Source organism: Hipposideros armiger, unplaced genomic scaffold (assembly GCF_001890085.2).
Source record: "Hipposideros armiger isolate ML-2016 unplaced genomic scaffold, ASM189008v1 scaffold_404, whole genome shotgun sequence".
In the NCBI taxonomy this organism is placed as follows: Eukaryota; Metazoa; Chordata; class Mammalia; order Chiroptera; family Hipposideridae; genus Hipposideros; species Hipposideros armiger.
In genome coordinates, this window is record NW_017731754.1 from 1,375,024 (window position 1) to 1,390,263 (window position 15,240).

The window sequence follows — 15,240 nt, forward strand, 5'->3', positions numbered from 1 at the left end:
GAGAGAGAGAATGTGAAGGTATGTGAGATGTGTGGTGTGTGTGCAGGCAGCAGCCACAGCTCTGACGCCAGGGGCCTGCACCCTGGCTGACCAGGTGTGCACGTGCCATCCTTGTGCCCAGTTCCCCTCCCAGCTCCTAGTCCCAGTCTGCTGGGAAGCGCTGCGGGGACAAAGCTGTGCATATCAGGGGTCAGGTCAGCTTCCTTGCTGCAGCGGGGAGGCTGGGGAGCTGGGGTCGTCCTTACCTACATTTCTCAAACTCCTCACGGTGACGGCGAAGCCCTTAGTGCGTGGCAGCAGGTGGTACTTGAGGCTGGGCAGCCCCTTGGCCTGGGCCACCTGCATGCTGATCTGGTGCTTCTTCTCCGTGAACCGCGTGCCCTCACAGTGAATCAGGAACTGGAAGGGACAGGCGGGCGGTCACATGTCACACGCCGTCCCCCCTCCCCCCATACACCTCAGTCACACATGGTCCCACAGGAACCTTTGGGCGTGCTGCCCTTAGGGTGGGCCCAGGGGCCAGCATCAGGGCAGCGCCTCTGGCTGCCGTGTGTGTGTGTGTGTGTGTGTGTGTGTGTGTGTGTGTGTGGCGAGGGTCCTGAGTGTGAGTGTGACGAGAGCATCCTGGGGACTCCTTTCTGCACCAGGAAGTTCAGAAGCAATGTGTGCACAGTGGGGTGGGCGGGCGGCCGGGCAGGTGTGTGGCGGGTCAGGCTGCTCAGGTGGGTGCCTGGGGCTGGTGGGCGCAGGGGTGGCAGCCGCTCTGGGGCCTTACGTACAAAGTACTTCTCGGGGTAATCGCGGAGGTGCAGCAGGCTCCTGGAGACGGTCTTGCGGTCCTGCTCCCACTTGCGTGTGCAGAAGACCATCTCCGTGAAGTACCACATCCAGCCGATGATGGGCACGTAGGCCAGCTCCTTCTTGGCCAGCACCTTGGAGCCCTGAAACACAGGAAGGGCCGAGTGTCTGTGACGGGCCATGGGGCCTCTCAGGCGGCTGGTGGAGATCTTACTAGAAAAAGGAGTGAAGATTTGGTCCGAAGGCCTAAGGGGACAGCCCAGAACACAGTAAAGCAAGAAGACACTGACCCTGAAGCCTCCCTGCCAGTCAGCTAGAGGTCAAGGTCGTGCTACCTCTGCCCTGTGTGGGGCGGGGTGGGTAGGAAGGGGGCCTGGTGCTCAGTGGGGAGCCGTGGGCATCTGGGCAGGCACCATGGACAGCCAAGAAATGAAGGGTCTTGGATGGTCATCAGCCCAAGGTCTCCGGGCGGTCACCATCGTGTCTGCTTACTAAGCCCACCATGCAGTTGTTAACCAAAGTCGTTCTGTGACTCACTCGGTCCTCAGCCAAAGCACTGGCTCTGCAGGCCCTACACGGTTCTCCTTTCACAGACTAGGAAACGGGCCCAGAGGGTTCTCTGGGTCCTGCAGCCAGGAAGGATGGAGCCGTGAAACTCAGGTCACCAGGTCACGCTGGGAGCTCGCCATCCCTCCCCTTGCCAACTCCTCTCTAGGGCAGGAGCGCTGCTGGGCACCTGCCCGAGGCGGGCTCATGACCCAAGGATTTGGTCCACCAGCAGCTGGCCCCCTGGGCTGCTGGCACGGGCCCCTAACCAGCTGTGCCAGACCAGCGGCCCAGTGGGTAGAGGGGGCAGGGGAGGCACAAAAACAGTTTTTTATTGAGTGGATTTGGGTTCTATATTTTTCACCCTTAATTTTGGAATTAGAAGATGCCCCCTGAAATAGCCACCATGGGTCAATGACACAGATGGCTGAGGCGGTGATGTGCACGGTCAGGGTGGCCTTAGTCGTGTTCCTGGTGACAAGCGTCTGGTTATGCCCCTGAACCCACAAGGCCCGAGGTGAGGAGAGCTGTGCTTCTGCATGGCCCTCTCCCTGACCCACTGCAGACCCGGGAAAGGCTGAACAGCCACATGCTCCCTTCACCTTAAACAAAAGGGGGACGGAGAAGCCCAGACACCTTTCATGTTTAGTGTCTCCATGTTTTCATAGGTTTTGTTTTTTCCCACAAATCCAACATGCAATTCTCTCGAAGAAAACCAAGCCATCCAATCCCCGTGGGTCACAGGACTTGCTGTGTGTGGGGAGAGGGTGTGCCGTGCGCCAGGCACAGACTATACACTTTATACAAATCCTATTCAATTCTAAACCAATAGGATTAGTTAGCTCATTTCACAGGTGATCAAACTGAGGCGCAGAGATGTTAAGTAACTTGCCCAGCATCACATAGCTAACAGCTGGGAAGCGGAGAAATTAGGCCAGCGTGTGTTGGAGGCCAAAGTCCACAGTAGATGCTAATGAGCGCCCCTGGGCCAGCTGCTGGGCCACCTCCCCAGCAGCCACTGGCCCCTCCTCTTTCGTCAGACTCTCCGTTTTGTTCCAAAGGCAACATGCTCAGGCTCCAGGGGTGACCATGAGAGATGCCGGGCCAACCCAGTGTCCCCCTGGACCCTTCAGCTTAGTGTGGACATAGGATCCAGTTCTGGCCAAGGTGATAAGAGATCTGCTGGGAGGTACATATGTTATGGAGTTTCTGGGAAGATTTTAAACCCTGTGAATAAGCGCGATGGCCGCGAGGCCTGGCTGGTGTTCCTGCCATGAACACAGTTGCTGAGAATGTCATGGCTTTGACCGTCATGGTGCAGCTGAGACAAAGCGTAGAAATGCTGAGGCCGTCGGGGCAGCCGCCGCAGGGGGCATCTGGCGGCAGCCTGGCCATCCCTTGAGTAAGGAACGTCTTCCTGGCTGGAGCCACTGGAAGCAAGGTCCCTGGAAGTCCCGAGCTGACCGGGGCCTGAAGAAGTGCTGTGAAGTCCAGCACGTTACTGGGAAAAATCCTTCCTATCTTCAGCTTTTCTCTTTCAACATGGGGTTACTTTCAAGTCCTGAGAAGGTGAACTAATTATCGTGACTCCTGCTTTCTTGTGCCCTAAGTGAGAGGGAAATGCCTGCCACGCAAAGCAAGAAAACACTGCCTCGCGAAACACCACTCTCCCTACAGAAGCCACTTCAAAGCCCATCCACTGTGTGTCCACTGGGGTTTCTGGCCGTGGGAGACCCCCTCCCCCGCCCCTCAGGCCTCCTGCTCTGTCAGCCGGGGTGTCCTCCTTGAGCCCTTGCTTCCTTCATTTCTGTCACCTCTCAACTTACAGCCATTAAGATGAAAACATAACAAAACCTCTTTACTAATGAACTAAACGTCTCTTCTTGATAGGTTAAGACTACTTTAAAAAAATGACATAGGGCCGTCCGAGTGGCGCGATGGTTAAGAGCTGGCTTGGGACGCCAGAGGGCCCCGGTTCGGATCCCACATATGAGGGCCAGTGACACTGCCCTCTACAGCTAAGATGCTGAACAACAGCTCAACCTGGAGCTGGGCTGCTGTGAGTCGCCGGCGACGGCGTAGGCTGCAGCCCCTGTGGCAGTGGGTTGCCATGGGCTACCGTATGTAGCCAGCAGCCAGCGTGAGCGGCCAGCAGCCGCAGTGAGCGGCCGTCCAGAAGCCGGCGACTGATCTGCCTCGCCCGGGAAGAGCGCAATGATGGTGCCAACTTGGGCCAGTGAAGCAACGTCCTCCACAACTAGACTGAAGAACAAAACGACAGCAACTTGTCTGTTCCCCTTCCCCCAATTCCCCAGCACTGTTCCCATCCCCCCAATACCCCAATAAAAAAAATGACATATACCTGAACTCATTCCAAAAATGATTTGCGGCAATATGAAAGATATAAATGATAATCTGCTCCCCAGCCAAGAGAGGACCATATGCTGAGTCACAGCCTGTGGGTCTGGGAGGTGAGTGGCCCAGGCCATCAGCCACACTGTCTGGTGGGAAGAGTACTCTCGGGTATGTCTCCTTAATTACTCCATCCCACAAAGCCAAGTGGGTCTTAGTGGTTGGCCTTTGATGACCTGCTAACAGGAAATGGCAACTCTGGCCGTGATGAGGACTGTAAGTATAGATGCAAGGAGGTGGTGACCTCAAGGTCTACACGTCCATCCCTTTTTCTGTATTAGATCTCTGAAAACCACTGACATGGCCCACAGGAGAAGAGTTTGATGAATCATAGTATGTACGATATGCCGTCCAGTGCACAATACAATACTATCGAGCAGGGTCAGCAAACTAGGGCCCTTGGGCCACATCTGCCCCACCACCTGTGTTTAAATAAAGTTTTATTGCAACACCATGAGTCTTTCGTGTACACATTGCCTATGGCTGCTTTCATGCTGCAACAGCTGCGTTCAGTAGTTGTGACAGAGACGACACATATGGTTCAAAGCCTACAACAGGTGCTGTCTGACGTGTTATAGACAAAGTTTGTCAACCCTTGATTGATAGCCACTAAAATTTGTTTTCTGTGAATATTTAACGGCTGAGGAAATGCTTCTTATATAATACTGCTTTTTTAAAAGACCTGGAACCAAAGCTGAGTCGATAGCCTGATGAAAAAAAAGTAAAACAGAGAAAAATAACAGCTATAGCTGGATGGTTAGATGAGGAGTGGTTTATTTTATTTTATCTCATTAGATTTTCCTGTTTTCTATCAGAAAAATATTTTGCACTGCCCCTCTCACCGTTGCTTTTAAGAAGTGGTTGTCATCAGCATGTTTTTCCTCTGGGACATCAGTGAGGCTCTGGATGAAAAACAGCTTATTTGTTTTTGATGATCAAAAGGAACATAGGAGACTTTTTTGTCTTTTGTTGAATGAATACATCTTTCACCCTTAACACTCTGGATGTTATTATTAGGCCTACCAGGCCTTGATGTTGATTATGTTTACCTGATATAAGACATTTTTAAAATGTTAAGATAGAAACTTTTACCTTCCAAATCAAAGACACTTTACTTGATTTCCTGTCCTTGGCAGGGACAGCTTTGTGAAAAGCTTTGGAATCAGTCCTGGTCTTAACCAGGCCCTACCACGGCCCAGCTGTGTGACTTTGACTAAGGTACTTAACCTGCTTGAGCCTCAGTTTTTGTGGCTGTGTTATGAGGAAAATAATACTAACCTCGAAGTGTTGCTGTGAAATTTAAACACATACGGAGACATCGACAATAACACAGAGTTGAAAACCTGCCACACAGCTGTTCAGTGAGGCACAGCTATTATCACACAAAGTAAGCACAGTGGCTGAATGTTCCTGAATTCAACCCATTTCCTAAGCCAGGCTTCAGCATATGTAGTAATAACAACCAGTTATGCTTGTTATAAGCCCCGAAGGCGACGCCTCCAGCCAACTGGTCAACCCCTGTGCAGAGACCACACAGTGCTAGAAAGAGCTGCTTGAAGGATGCACCGAGGTCCCAGGCATCGCAGCCCTGAGACTGTGTGGCTCTCGCTTGTGTGTGAAAAAAATGAGCGGAGTTAGGACTTTGTAGGTAAGCATTTCTCTAGCACGGCCACCTGCCAGCTGATAAGATGAAACTATTAGGTGTTGATGCTGGGTTTTAAGATGGTTGGAACCGGTAGGGCTCCTTGTTCAGCCATCGTTCCATGACCACTCCATAGGACAGCAGAAAACACAATTAGGGGCTGAGACTAGTCAGCCAGATGCCCCTGGTCAAGATGTTGTTTGCATAAATAGCCTCTGCACAGGGGTTGACCATTTGGCTGGAGGTGCCAACTTCGGGGTTTATAATAAATGTAACCTGTTGTTATTACTTTCAAATGTGTGACAATTCCAAAAGGTATACCAGTGTAGTCACCAGTTAAGTCACTTGAGTTCACCCAAGGTCATTTATTTCTAAATATATAAAATATCTGAATGGGGATTCTTAAGTGAAACTTTGAAAGCAGGTGAGACTTTAATAACGAGGGGGCTAAAACATTCACACTTTAACCCTTTGAATTTTTTCTTGACTGTGAACTGGAGACACAGTTGCAGATGTTTAAGTCTGGTGGAAACCAGCAAGCTATCTCGCCACCTCACTAGAGGACCAGCAAGTCAACCACAGCTCAGCCCCTATTTTGATGTGTGATATGTGAAGTTACCCTCAAAACAATTCTGCCCGTGCAAATTTATTAAATACCTCCTTTGTGCCAGGTGTGAACACAAAGACGGATATGATTATCTGAGGCCTTGAGGTACTAAAAATCTAGTGAGAAGAAAGAAAGAGAAAGCCAGCAATTTCTGTTACTTCTGCCACTAAACTCTGTGAATAAGTTGTTGAACAGACATGCTCTCTGGCAAGAGGTGGGTGCAAGAAAGGAAAGGATGAGACTAGAGCTTGTCTCTGAAATGTAAGTCCCTAGTTATAGTAAAATGCAGGAGAGAGAACACTGGAGCTCAAAATAACAAACCAGGAGTGTGTGTGTGTGTGTGCGTGCGTGTGTGCGTGCGCGCGCGCGCGCGCGCGCCAAAAGGCAAGAGACTAATCTGTGCCAACTAGGGTAATAGAAATGTGGCCTAATTCTGCTCGCATTGCATTCTTTCTTTTGCTTTCTTCCTCCTCTGATGCTAAGGAGGAGAATGCTGGAGACTTCACACTACCAGGAAAATCTCAAGAGAGTCTGAAACAAAATGAACACTGTTCCCCAATTAGTCACAGCCACAGGGGAAATGCATAAAACAAACATGCAACAAGATGCTCGGAGAATTCAACTCTCATAGACTGGAAATAAATGGGTAGCATTTATGGAAGTTAAGCAGAATGCCCCGAGCAGCTTGGCTCTTGATAGCGCCTCCCACCCGCCCACACCTCCCCCTTACCCAGCCCCACACTGCTCTTGGTTTGACCTGTGTGCAGATGCAGGAAAGAAGGGGTGTGTGGGGACAAACAGGAGGTGCTCATTGTAGAGATTTACAACCCCTGACTGGAGTCCGTGGATCAGGGCTCCAGGACGAAACAGACGAGAGAGGAGGTCCTTGCACAGGCCCTGCTCCCCGTCCCTGGGCACAGATCCTTGTGGCCTCTTCCAGCCTCTACTCCACATGGCCAGCCTGAGTCCTTCCCGGGGTGGCCCGGGCCTAAGGGGACAGCGCAGGAGTCTCCAGGGGCAGGGTGGGGGGACAGGGCTTTGCAAGCGCAAAGGATAATGGGAGCCCATTTTGGTGCCCGACACCTTCTCACCAGTGGGTGTTTGATAACCAGTGAAGGCGGTGGGCAGATGGGGCAGAGGAGGGCGTGACAAGGAGGAAGCGGTTAGCGGCCGGCATTGGCAGTTTGCTGAGGGCTGTAGGAAGAGCAGGGAGGAGACCAGCGGCTCTGCTGCCGTCAGCAAGTCTGCATCTGTGATCGGCCGCTGTGATCCCACTTTGCTCATTCGACACAGTGCCAGAGGCGTCTGTTCAATCCAAAAGTAGACCTTGGTTTGTCTAACTCAGGACTGGAGTTTCAAAAATAAAGCACATGCTCACATTTCCAGGAAGACACGCAGTTATGGACTCAAGGTGCATCTGTGCTTCCCGTGAGCTGCTGACTCCTTACTTGGCCCGTGGTTCCCTGGGTACCTGGGTGGGAAGGGGACTTCACCTTGTCACCAGTCTCTCTTTATAACCCTTATCCAGGTCCCAGTATGCCTGGGCCAACTGGTGAACACTTCGAGGCAAAGAGAGGTGTGAGTGCCCACTCCCAGTGTGATGGGTGGTGCCTGGGCAGTGCGGACACAGCTGCTCATCTCACCCAGTGAGGGTGAGGGCGGGCGGTGGGGGGGTGCGTGATCCCAGCATTGAGGGTGCTAGGAAGCTTCCCTAAGCATGGTTGCAGGCGTATCTGTTGGAAAGGGAAAAAAACAAACAAACAAAAAAACCTTCTTCACAGCTAGAAACTTCTCATTGCTCTTTAGCCACAGAGAATCTGACAAGCATGTAGGAAGCAGCCGGGATACAGGCAGTGCAGCAAGGGTTTCTACTGCATAAAAATAATGGGCGGTTTCAGTGCATGGGGACCCAGGGCCAGCACGGAGGGTTCAAACCCATTGAGTAAAACATGCCATCTCTTCTCTAACCTCCACACCTCATCCTACTACAAGAAAACATACATGAAGGGAAACTAGTTAGGGTCAAGGAAACTAATAATTATTGCATGCCTAATCTGCGTTAGGCATTTCAACTATAGTCATTAAACTGGGATGTGTATTCATAGACCCAAATATTCATTGCACCCTTACGACAGCACGAAATGGGAATTGCTAACTGAGATTCAGAAGAGTCAGATGAAACTTCCCGTGGTCACAGAGCTGGTGAACACAGCAGCCAGGTGCTCATGTACCTCTCCCTGCCACCCTTATCAGAGAACTGTTCTGGAATAAGAGCGAAAAAGAAAGAATTGTTCTTGATATCTGAGCATAGGAGACAGAGGTTCACCTTCCAGAGCGTTTACTTTTTTGCTAAGTTTTAGATGTTCCAAAACAAAACACAAGAAACCTACAGTTTGGGAGAATGTTACAACCAATGGAGGTTTATAGGTAATAACATGTGTGCAGTCTTTATAAACTAGTTTTATAAACTGACGTTTTTCCTGCAGAAGAATTTTAGTTAGAAACGTGATCCTTTTATAACCCAACTTTAAGAAATGTTGGTTTTCAGATACATGTGAATTTTCACAGAAAGAACCATTTTTAATGTGAGTGACTAGAAGCATCCCGGCAAAATTAAATCCCAACACCAGCAGTTTGGCTTCGGTTCTTGTTTCAGCTCCTGAGTGGTTTTCTAGGGTGTTAGGGCGTCCACTGGTTGTCTGACCCACAGCCAGCATGCAGGCCACCACCTCTGCCCAGGCGAGGACAGCAAGATGGCAGCATGAACAGCCAGACCCCTCTGTCTAATTTGGTTCAATAAGTCCAAAGTCACCCCACAGTGACCTTGAGACACAGAGCTGGAGGCTGTGTGTGGGGGGAATGTGTTCACCTGTTGGGGAGGAACGTGTCAGCATAGCCCAGGGCCCTGGTAACTGGCCACACCCTCACCGATGGGCACGGCACTCATGGTTTCCCTTTAGGGGCTACCTGACACTTCCCACCTCTGTCCCTTGCCTCATAATTGTCCCTTCTAATCCTTATCAGATCCCTCGATCCCTCGTCCCCTCCTAAAATCATAATCATTCTTCAAGGCCTCATTCCATTCCTCACCTTCTGGAAGCTTCCACCCTGGAGGGCCAACAGTCAGTGTGCAGGTTAAGCCCCAAAATGTTGTACCAGTTTGTTAAAATATTGACATTCTTCCCCACAGATTGGTAAACAGAGCTACCCCAAACGCCAGAATTTGCCCCCCAATAGTCTACTCCAGCTCTTCCCTGGGACAACCCCAGTAAAAGACAGGATGACACCCAGCGATGACAAGGAAGCCCTAGGTGCCGCTGTAGAGGCTGACTGGGTATCGCCCCTGCCTGCCCACACGCTGCCACCCCGGCAAACATGTCCCACCTCTATTGTTGCCCTCTTCAAGCCCTTCTGGGTGGCAGGCGATATATGCCTTCTTTACCACTCTTTATTATAAAGTCCTTGACAGCAAGTGCAATGTGTTCTACAGAAAACACACACAATGCGTTTTTGTTGGGTAACTATCTGAAGATGTAGCGATTGCTATCATCATCATCAATCCTCATATGCAGAAGGCAGTACAGCGTTTAGTGACATCAAACAGGCTGCCTTCTGCTCCGGAATCATGATTCTACTCTCTTCTTTCCACCTCTCCCTGTACAAAGAAAAGCAACGAAAATTCAATCTGTTTTCTGGCTGAGCGGGAACATATCTCCTTAATAATATTTACTAAATGGAAAATGTCTGGCGCTAAACGTCACGCTGTGGTGTGGCAGGCAGTTTCCACACTGGCCCCAGTGACCTTGCCTCCTGGCATTCACACCCTGCGTCACCCACCGGCTTCCCGGGAGCTGGGCTGGGCTCGTGGACCCTTCTAACCAACAGAATGCATTTCCAAGTTTCGGTTATAAAAAGGCTGTGGCTTTAGCCCTGGGTGCTTTCCTCCCCTCTCTCTTGCACTGCTGTCTCCGAGGGAAGCCAGGCCCCCAAACCAGAGGAAACCCTGAGAAGAGGCCCTGGGCAGGGAGCAGACCTGGAAACAAACACAGGAGTGACCACAGAGGCAGCGCGCCATGCTGGCCAGAGCATCATCCCGGCCAGTGGCCTGACTGTAACCTCGTGAGAGATGCCTGCCAGAGCCTGTGACCACACAAACCAAGATAAGACTTGCTTGCTGTTTCAGCCGCTTCATCTGGGGGCTAGTCATGCAGCCAGAGATAAGGAATCTCTGTGGCTTCGGTAAGGATCTGAAGAAAACATCCCAGTTGGCCTGTGGGTTAGCCATGCCACACCTACCCAGCAGATGAGTATCGCAAGCACAGCTACTGTGTACAGAACGCTCACCAGCGCCTGGTGCTACTGAAAGCCCCGACAAGCGTGACCTTAAGTAACCCTCCGGGGCCACAGGCACACGTTGCTGTAGCAAAAAGATAAGTAAACATGGACCCGAAGCTTCAGAACCTTGACTTTTTGCATTGCTCATCCCGGTTTGTTTGGCTCTTTAGGGACACATGCTCTCAACTGTCCTCAGGTCACACTTATCCCCAGACAGGAGTCAGTATATTTCTCGAAGGTCAAAACCACAGCCCACACCATGAAATGGCAGCTGTGAGAGGAAGCAAAGCGTCCAGGGACAGGACACCAGGGTGACCACACGGGGCCCTTGGATGCTTTATATAATAACCCCGCTCTCCAGGATGTCTGCAGATTTCACTTGCTTCAATTTAAGCTCACTTTCTCTTGAGCTGTTACATGAGAGGATGAAAGAATGCCCAGCCAGGAACCTTCCTCCTGCCCGTTCTCTAAAGAGCAAGCCCCCCTGACTCCAAAAGCATCTCAACATCACGTGTTATTTTAAGAAGAGAGATGAATCAGGTGATTTTGGTTTTTTTTTGGAAGGTCATTTAAGATAAAAGGTACTGCTGAACAATGAATGTAACAAGATGGCATGTCGTTCTTTTCAAGGGTCGTAGAAATGAATGGGTGACTTTGGACAGAGGCCAGCCAGCTCATCAGGCACCACATCCTCCCACAGGACCTCAGCTGCTCCAGGAGACACACAGAGATGGTCACTTGTCCCCCGGAGAACATGGCCTGGCAGCTTCCACCTGAGCTGCCCAGCCCCCTACAAGGTCACCATACCCTTCACCAGCCTTTTCAGGCGGCAGGTGCCTCACCTGAATTTGCACGGCCGCAGCTCCGGCTGTTTCTCCTGTGCCTGGAGGAGGGGAAAGTGGTCACCCACTGGTCCTTCCTGCCCTTCCCACAGTTCTGGCGGTTTGCAGGGCTTCCCAGATTGCAGCGAGAATGGGAGATACATCACCCTGGCCAAAGGATTGACACCTGCCTGCCTCACTGCTGGGAGGAGTCTCCTGAAAGTCCAGGTACAGGGCCCTGCTCACACCCCTGTACACACGGCCTACGTTGTTTGGCTTTTAAGAGGAAGAAACAGAATCCTACCAACACAATATTCATTTAAGAAATCCAGGTTGGGATGAAAAGACCCTCTGATGTTGGGGGACGGGCATGCTGTGTGATCACTTTCAGTTCATCCGCACGGTGCCCTGTGCTCAGGTTGTAAAGTGACACGGATTTCAAAGTCCTCAGTGAAAAACCCTAAATGGTGCTGAGATAGTTACACTCCATCATTCCATGAAAGCTTCTAGCTCTCAGTCCTGGGGTTCCGGCTTGTCCCTGGTTCTCTCCAGTCCTGAATCCCCTCTCAGTCCCGGGTTTCCCTCCCAGTCCTGGGTCCCCCTCCCAGTCCTGGGTCCCTCTCAGTGTTGAGTCCTCTCTGCACACGTGACTCTCCTCTGAACACATGTAGGCTCCACCCTTTTCTGCTATCTGTGCCTGTGTCCCTGCGGCTGCTGACTGTGGTGTCTGTGCTGCTGCCTCATCAGTTCCTGCTGGTCCCACCCCTGTCCTGATGAAAGAATCCACCCCTCAGCGTGAGCCATGCACACACCACCAGCCAGGAGGGAACTGGAAGCCTGGTGCCTGCCCACAGGTGGCCCTGGTGGTTTTCCAACGGGCAGGCTGCAGGGCCGTCTGGAGCCGACCCCGAAGGCCTGGGGCCCCACAGCGTTTCCTCTCAACGCCTCCAGGGGAAAGAGCAGAAGCTGAAATCAGGCTGCGTACCAGTTACTTTCCTGGGGCAAATTTATTACTCAAATGGAAGCTCTGAGAGTTTATTTATAAACTATAAATAACAGGGTGTCCTAAGGATTAGAAATGGCATTAATAAGGTGAATGGCACACAAAGAGCCAGTGGCCACAGAGCTCCCAGGGCACCGCGGGGACTGGGAGTGCCTGCAAGTCCCAGTGTAATAGCTGTACCACGAGGACCCCCACCCCAAACCACACGGGCTTTCCCACGCTCAGCGTGAACACCACCAGGCCATGTGGGAGCCTGCAAAGCCACCAGCTGCCCCTAAGCCACACTAGGAGTAGCCGGTGTTCCAGGAGTCGAGCCCTGAGGCAGCACAAGTCTTCTATTAATAGCAGTCAGGGTGTGAAGGCACGGGTGCCCGCCCATCATTAATCATTTGCACCCACGATGGGGTTAGGACTATATATTTTTATCTCTCCTCTCCAAGATAACAAAGCCTCAAAACCGTAGTGGAGATCTCTCCCGAGTTGTCTAAAACAGAGAAAGGTAGATAGTAGAATTTTTGGTTTTGTTCCTGAAAATATGTTTGAACACACACACACACACACACACACACACACACACACACACACACACATCCAGTCAGTCCTGGAAGAATAAATAGGAACAAAAACCTGTTGGCAGGAGGGCCTGTCCTTTCCTAGAAACCCTTTCAGTGCATTCCCTCACAGGCAACCCCGTTTCCTAAAAGCCTTAAGGAGGCAACAGTGATTTAACACACTGTTCCCATCTCTTGAAAAGCTACTGAAGGCCTTAGCTGCCTTTCGGCCATTTAATGGCATCGTAACATCCATCATTTGTCCTAACAACATTAATGGGATGTGTTTCTTTCATCATTTCTTTCTCTCTCTTTTTGCCCCCGATTTCAAAATACACAAATGTTTAAAAGCATATACAAAATATGTCCTGAAGCTATTTCATCCCCCGTAGCCATGGGTCTTTCCAAACGAGCAGAGCCAAGCAGGCCTGAAAAAAAAAACAGGCCTGTGGACTCTGAGGCTTGGCAGGCACTTCGGGGTCTGGACACCTGGGGAATGTCCCTGGGAACCTTGTCCCATCTACTCTCCCTGGTCTTCAGTCTTCTACACGGATTTTGTCTCCATGGGCCACCAAAAACAAGTGTGATGTGAGCACCCCCCCATCGGTCTGTGGGGAATTGTAACCCTCGTTCTAGTGCAAGCTGTCGCAGCCTTTCGTGGCCCAGGCCAAGCCCTGCTGCGACTCCTGTTGGAATACCGGTTCCCTCTGATGACTCGATTCAGTTACCTGACACAGGCTCAGCCATTTACAGATCTGACACAGGTTCCGCCATTATACAACTCGATGTGTTGAAGGTGGTAAAAGTCACCTGAAGAGACCCAGACTCAAGGGCATGCAAGAAGTCAAACCAGTTAAAGAAAACCGGCATTTCCTATGTATTCTAAATTCTGCAGTTCAAACTCACTCGCTTAGGGATTCCACTTTCTTGAGCCCCAAATTGAATATTCGGAGGTGAATGGTGCATGTCAGCCAGGAAAGCAGCAGAGCACAGACATCAAGGACAAGAATGGCGTCAAACAGGACAAGTTCAAGCCTGAATCTGCTCCACGGCTGTGTGATCCTGAGCAGGTGATCTCAACTTAGCTTTTGAAAATGGGGAGGGTGTGTCTAACTGACTCCCAAGCTTTTCCGTAAGGATCAAATAAACCAATTGCATGGAAAGTGCTGAGCCCACCGTATTTGCTGAACGGATATTACGATGGCCCGTGTGATGTTCATCTTCAGTCCATGCAAGGAGGAAACGCAGCTGGTTCAAAACATTTCACCAAGTCGAAACTCGCTTAATGCCCCTGCGAGCTCTGGATGACTGAGAGCCAAAGGCAAGTTACGGTGAGAATGAGAGAAATGTGTCAGGAGGGTAAACGGGCATCCGACTTACCCCCAAAACCCCAAAGCGCTCGGCCAGGCTCCAGCCGCAGAGAAAGTCGATCTCGAACTTATGGTTCAGGACCACGATGGCGTTTTCTTTCCCAAACTGGGGGTAGGCCTGGGGGTCCGTGTGGATGATACACTCGGTGCCCGACCACCACTCCAGCAGCATCACCAGCTCTGGAACAAAGCACAACAGACAGGTGTTCATTTTGTGTGTTCTTCGTGACCCAGAGTTGGCTCAGCGGGGCCGGGCTGGGATCAAGGCTTCTGCCCTCCTGGCTGGGGCCGAGGGCAGCTATTCTAGGGGTAATGCTTTCGGTCACTTCAGCCCGGACCCCAGACGCAGAAGGAAAAACGAGAAAGACACCACAACGGTCTCCAGGGAAGGACGGAAAGCTTTGACAAGACAAATGACTTGCATTCCTTGATGGAGTACCTTGGGGGAAAAATAAATCAGAAAGCCTGAATCCATCAAGAATTCATGCCCTGTGTTTACAGCAGCGTGAGGTGATGTACAGAATTCCTAACATCCTGGGGAATGACTAATTGGATACTTATAACTCCATCAAAGAGCTCTAAATATCCAATTTTTCTCTCGCATCTGAGACACTTGAGTGCATGAGGTGTGAGCTTTGGTGTGAGGACGCAGAAATCCTGGCACCTGAAGGGTGAGCGTCCGTCAGAGCCGTTACCCCGCGGGCCCATGGGAAAGTATTAAAACAGTCCTTCTAGGAGCTTGTGAAAACAGAAAAATCTTTTTTTTTTTTTTTTCCTGGCAACAATGACCAATTCGACTTTATCCAGTGAACAATTCCCAAATCTGGTAGCCTCAGGAAAAGGCTGTATGTAGAAACTATCCAGAAAAACAGTTGAACATTGGTGATTACATCTATAGCTATATAGCAGCTTTGAAATAAACTGTTAAAAGGCGAAGGTGTGTGTGCGGCAGCTGGGTGGGTGGGTATGCACGTTCTCTGTGAAGGTCATATCCAATTTTTTTTTTTTAAAGATTTTTATTGGGGAATTGGGGAAAGGGGAACAGACAAGTTGCTGTCTTTTCGTTCTTCAGTCTAGTTGTGGAGGACGTTGCTTCACTGGCCCAAGTTGGCACCATCATTGCGCTCTTCCCGGGCGAGGCAGATCAGTCTCCGG

At 50.8% G+C, this 15,240-nt stretch overlaps 1 protein-coding gene across 5 annotated transcripts in view; it reads right to left on the minus strand.

The window, feature by feature from the left end:
- The window catches only part of AGPAT4 (1-acylglycerol-3-phosphate O-acyltransferase 4), a 118,272-nt gene that overhangs the window by 9,423 nt on the left and 93,609 nt on the right, over positions 1 to 15,240 (minus strand). For all 5 annotated transcript variants that reach the window (XM_019663787.1, XM_019663788.1, XM_019663786.1 and 2 more), the window contains exons 3-5: positions 14,096 to 14,265; positions 780 to 941; positions 246 to 399 (exon numbers count right to left, since the gene is read on the minus strand). In XM_019663787.1, coding sequence (XP_019519332.1) covers positions 246 to 399; positions 780 to 941; positions 14,096 to 14,265 — 486 coding nt within the window. The remainder of the gene's footprint in view (positions 1 to 245; positions 400 to 779; positions 942 to 14,095; positions 14,266 to 15,240) is intronic.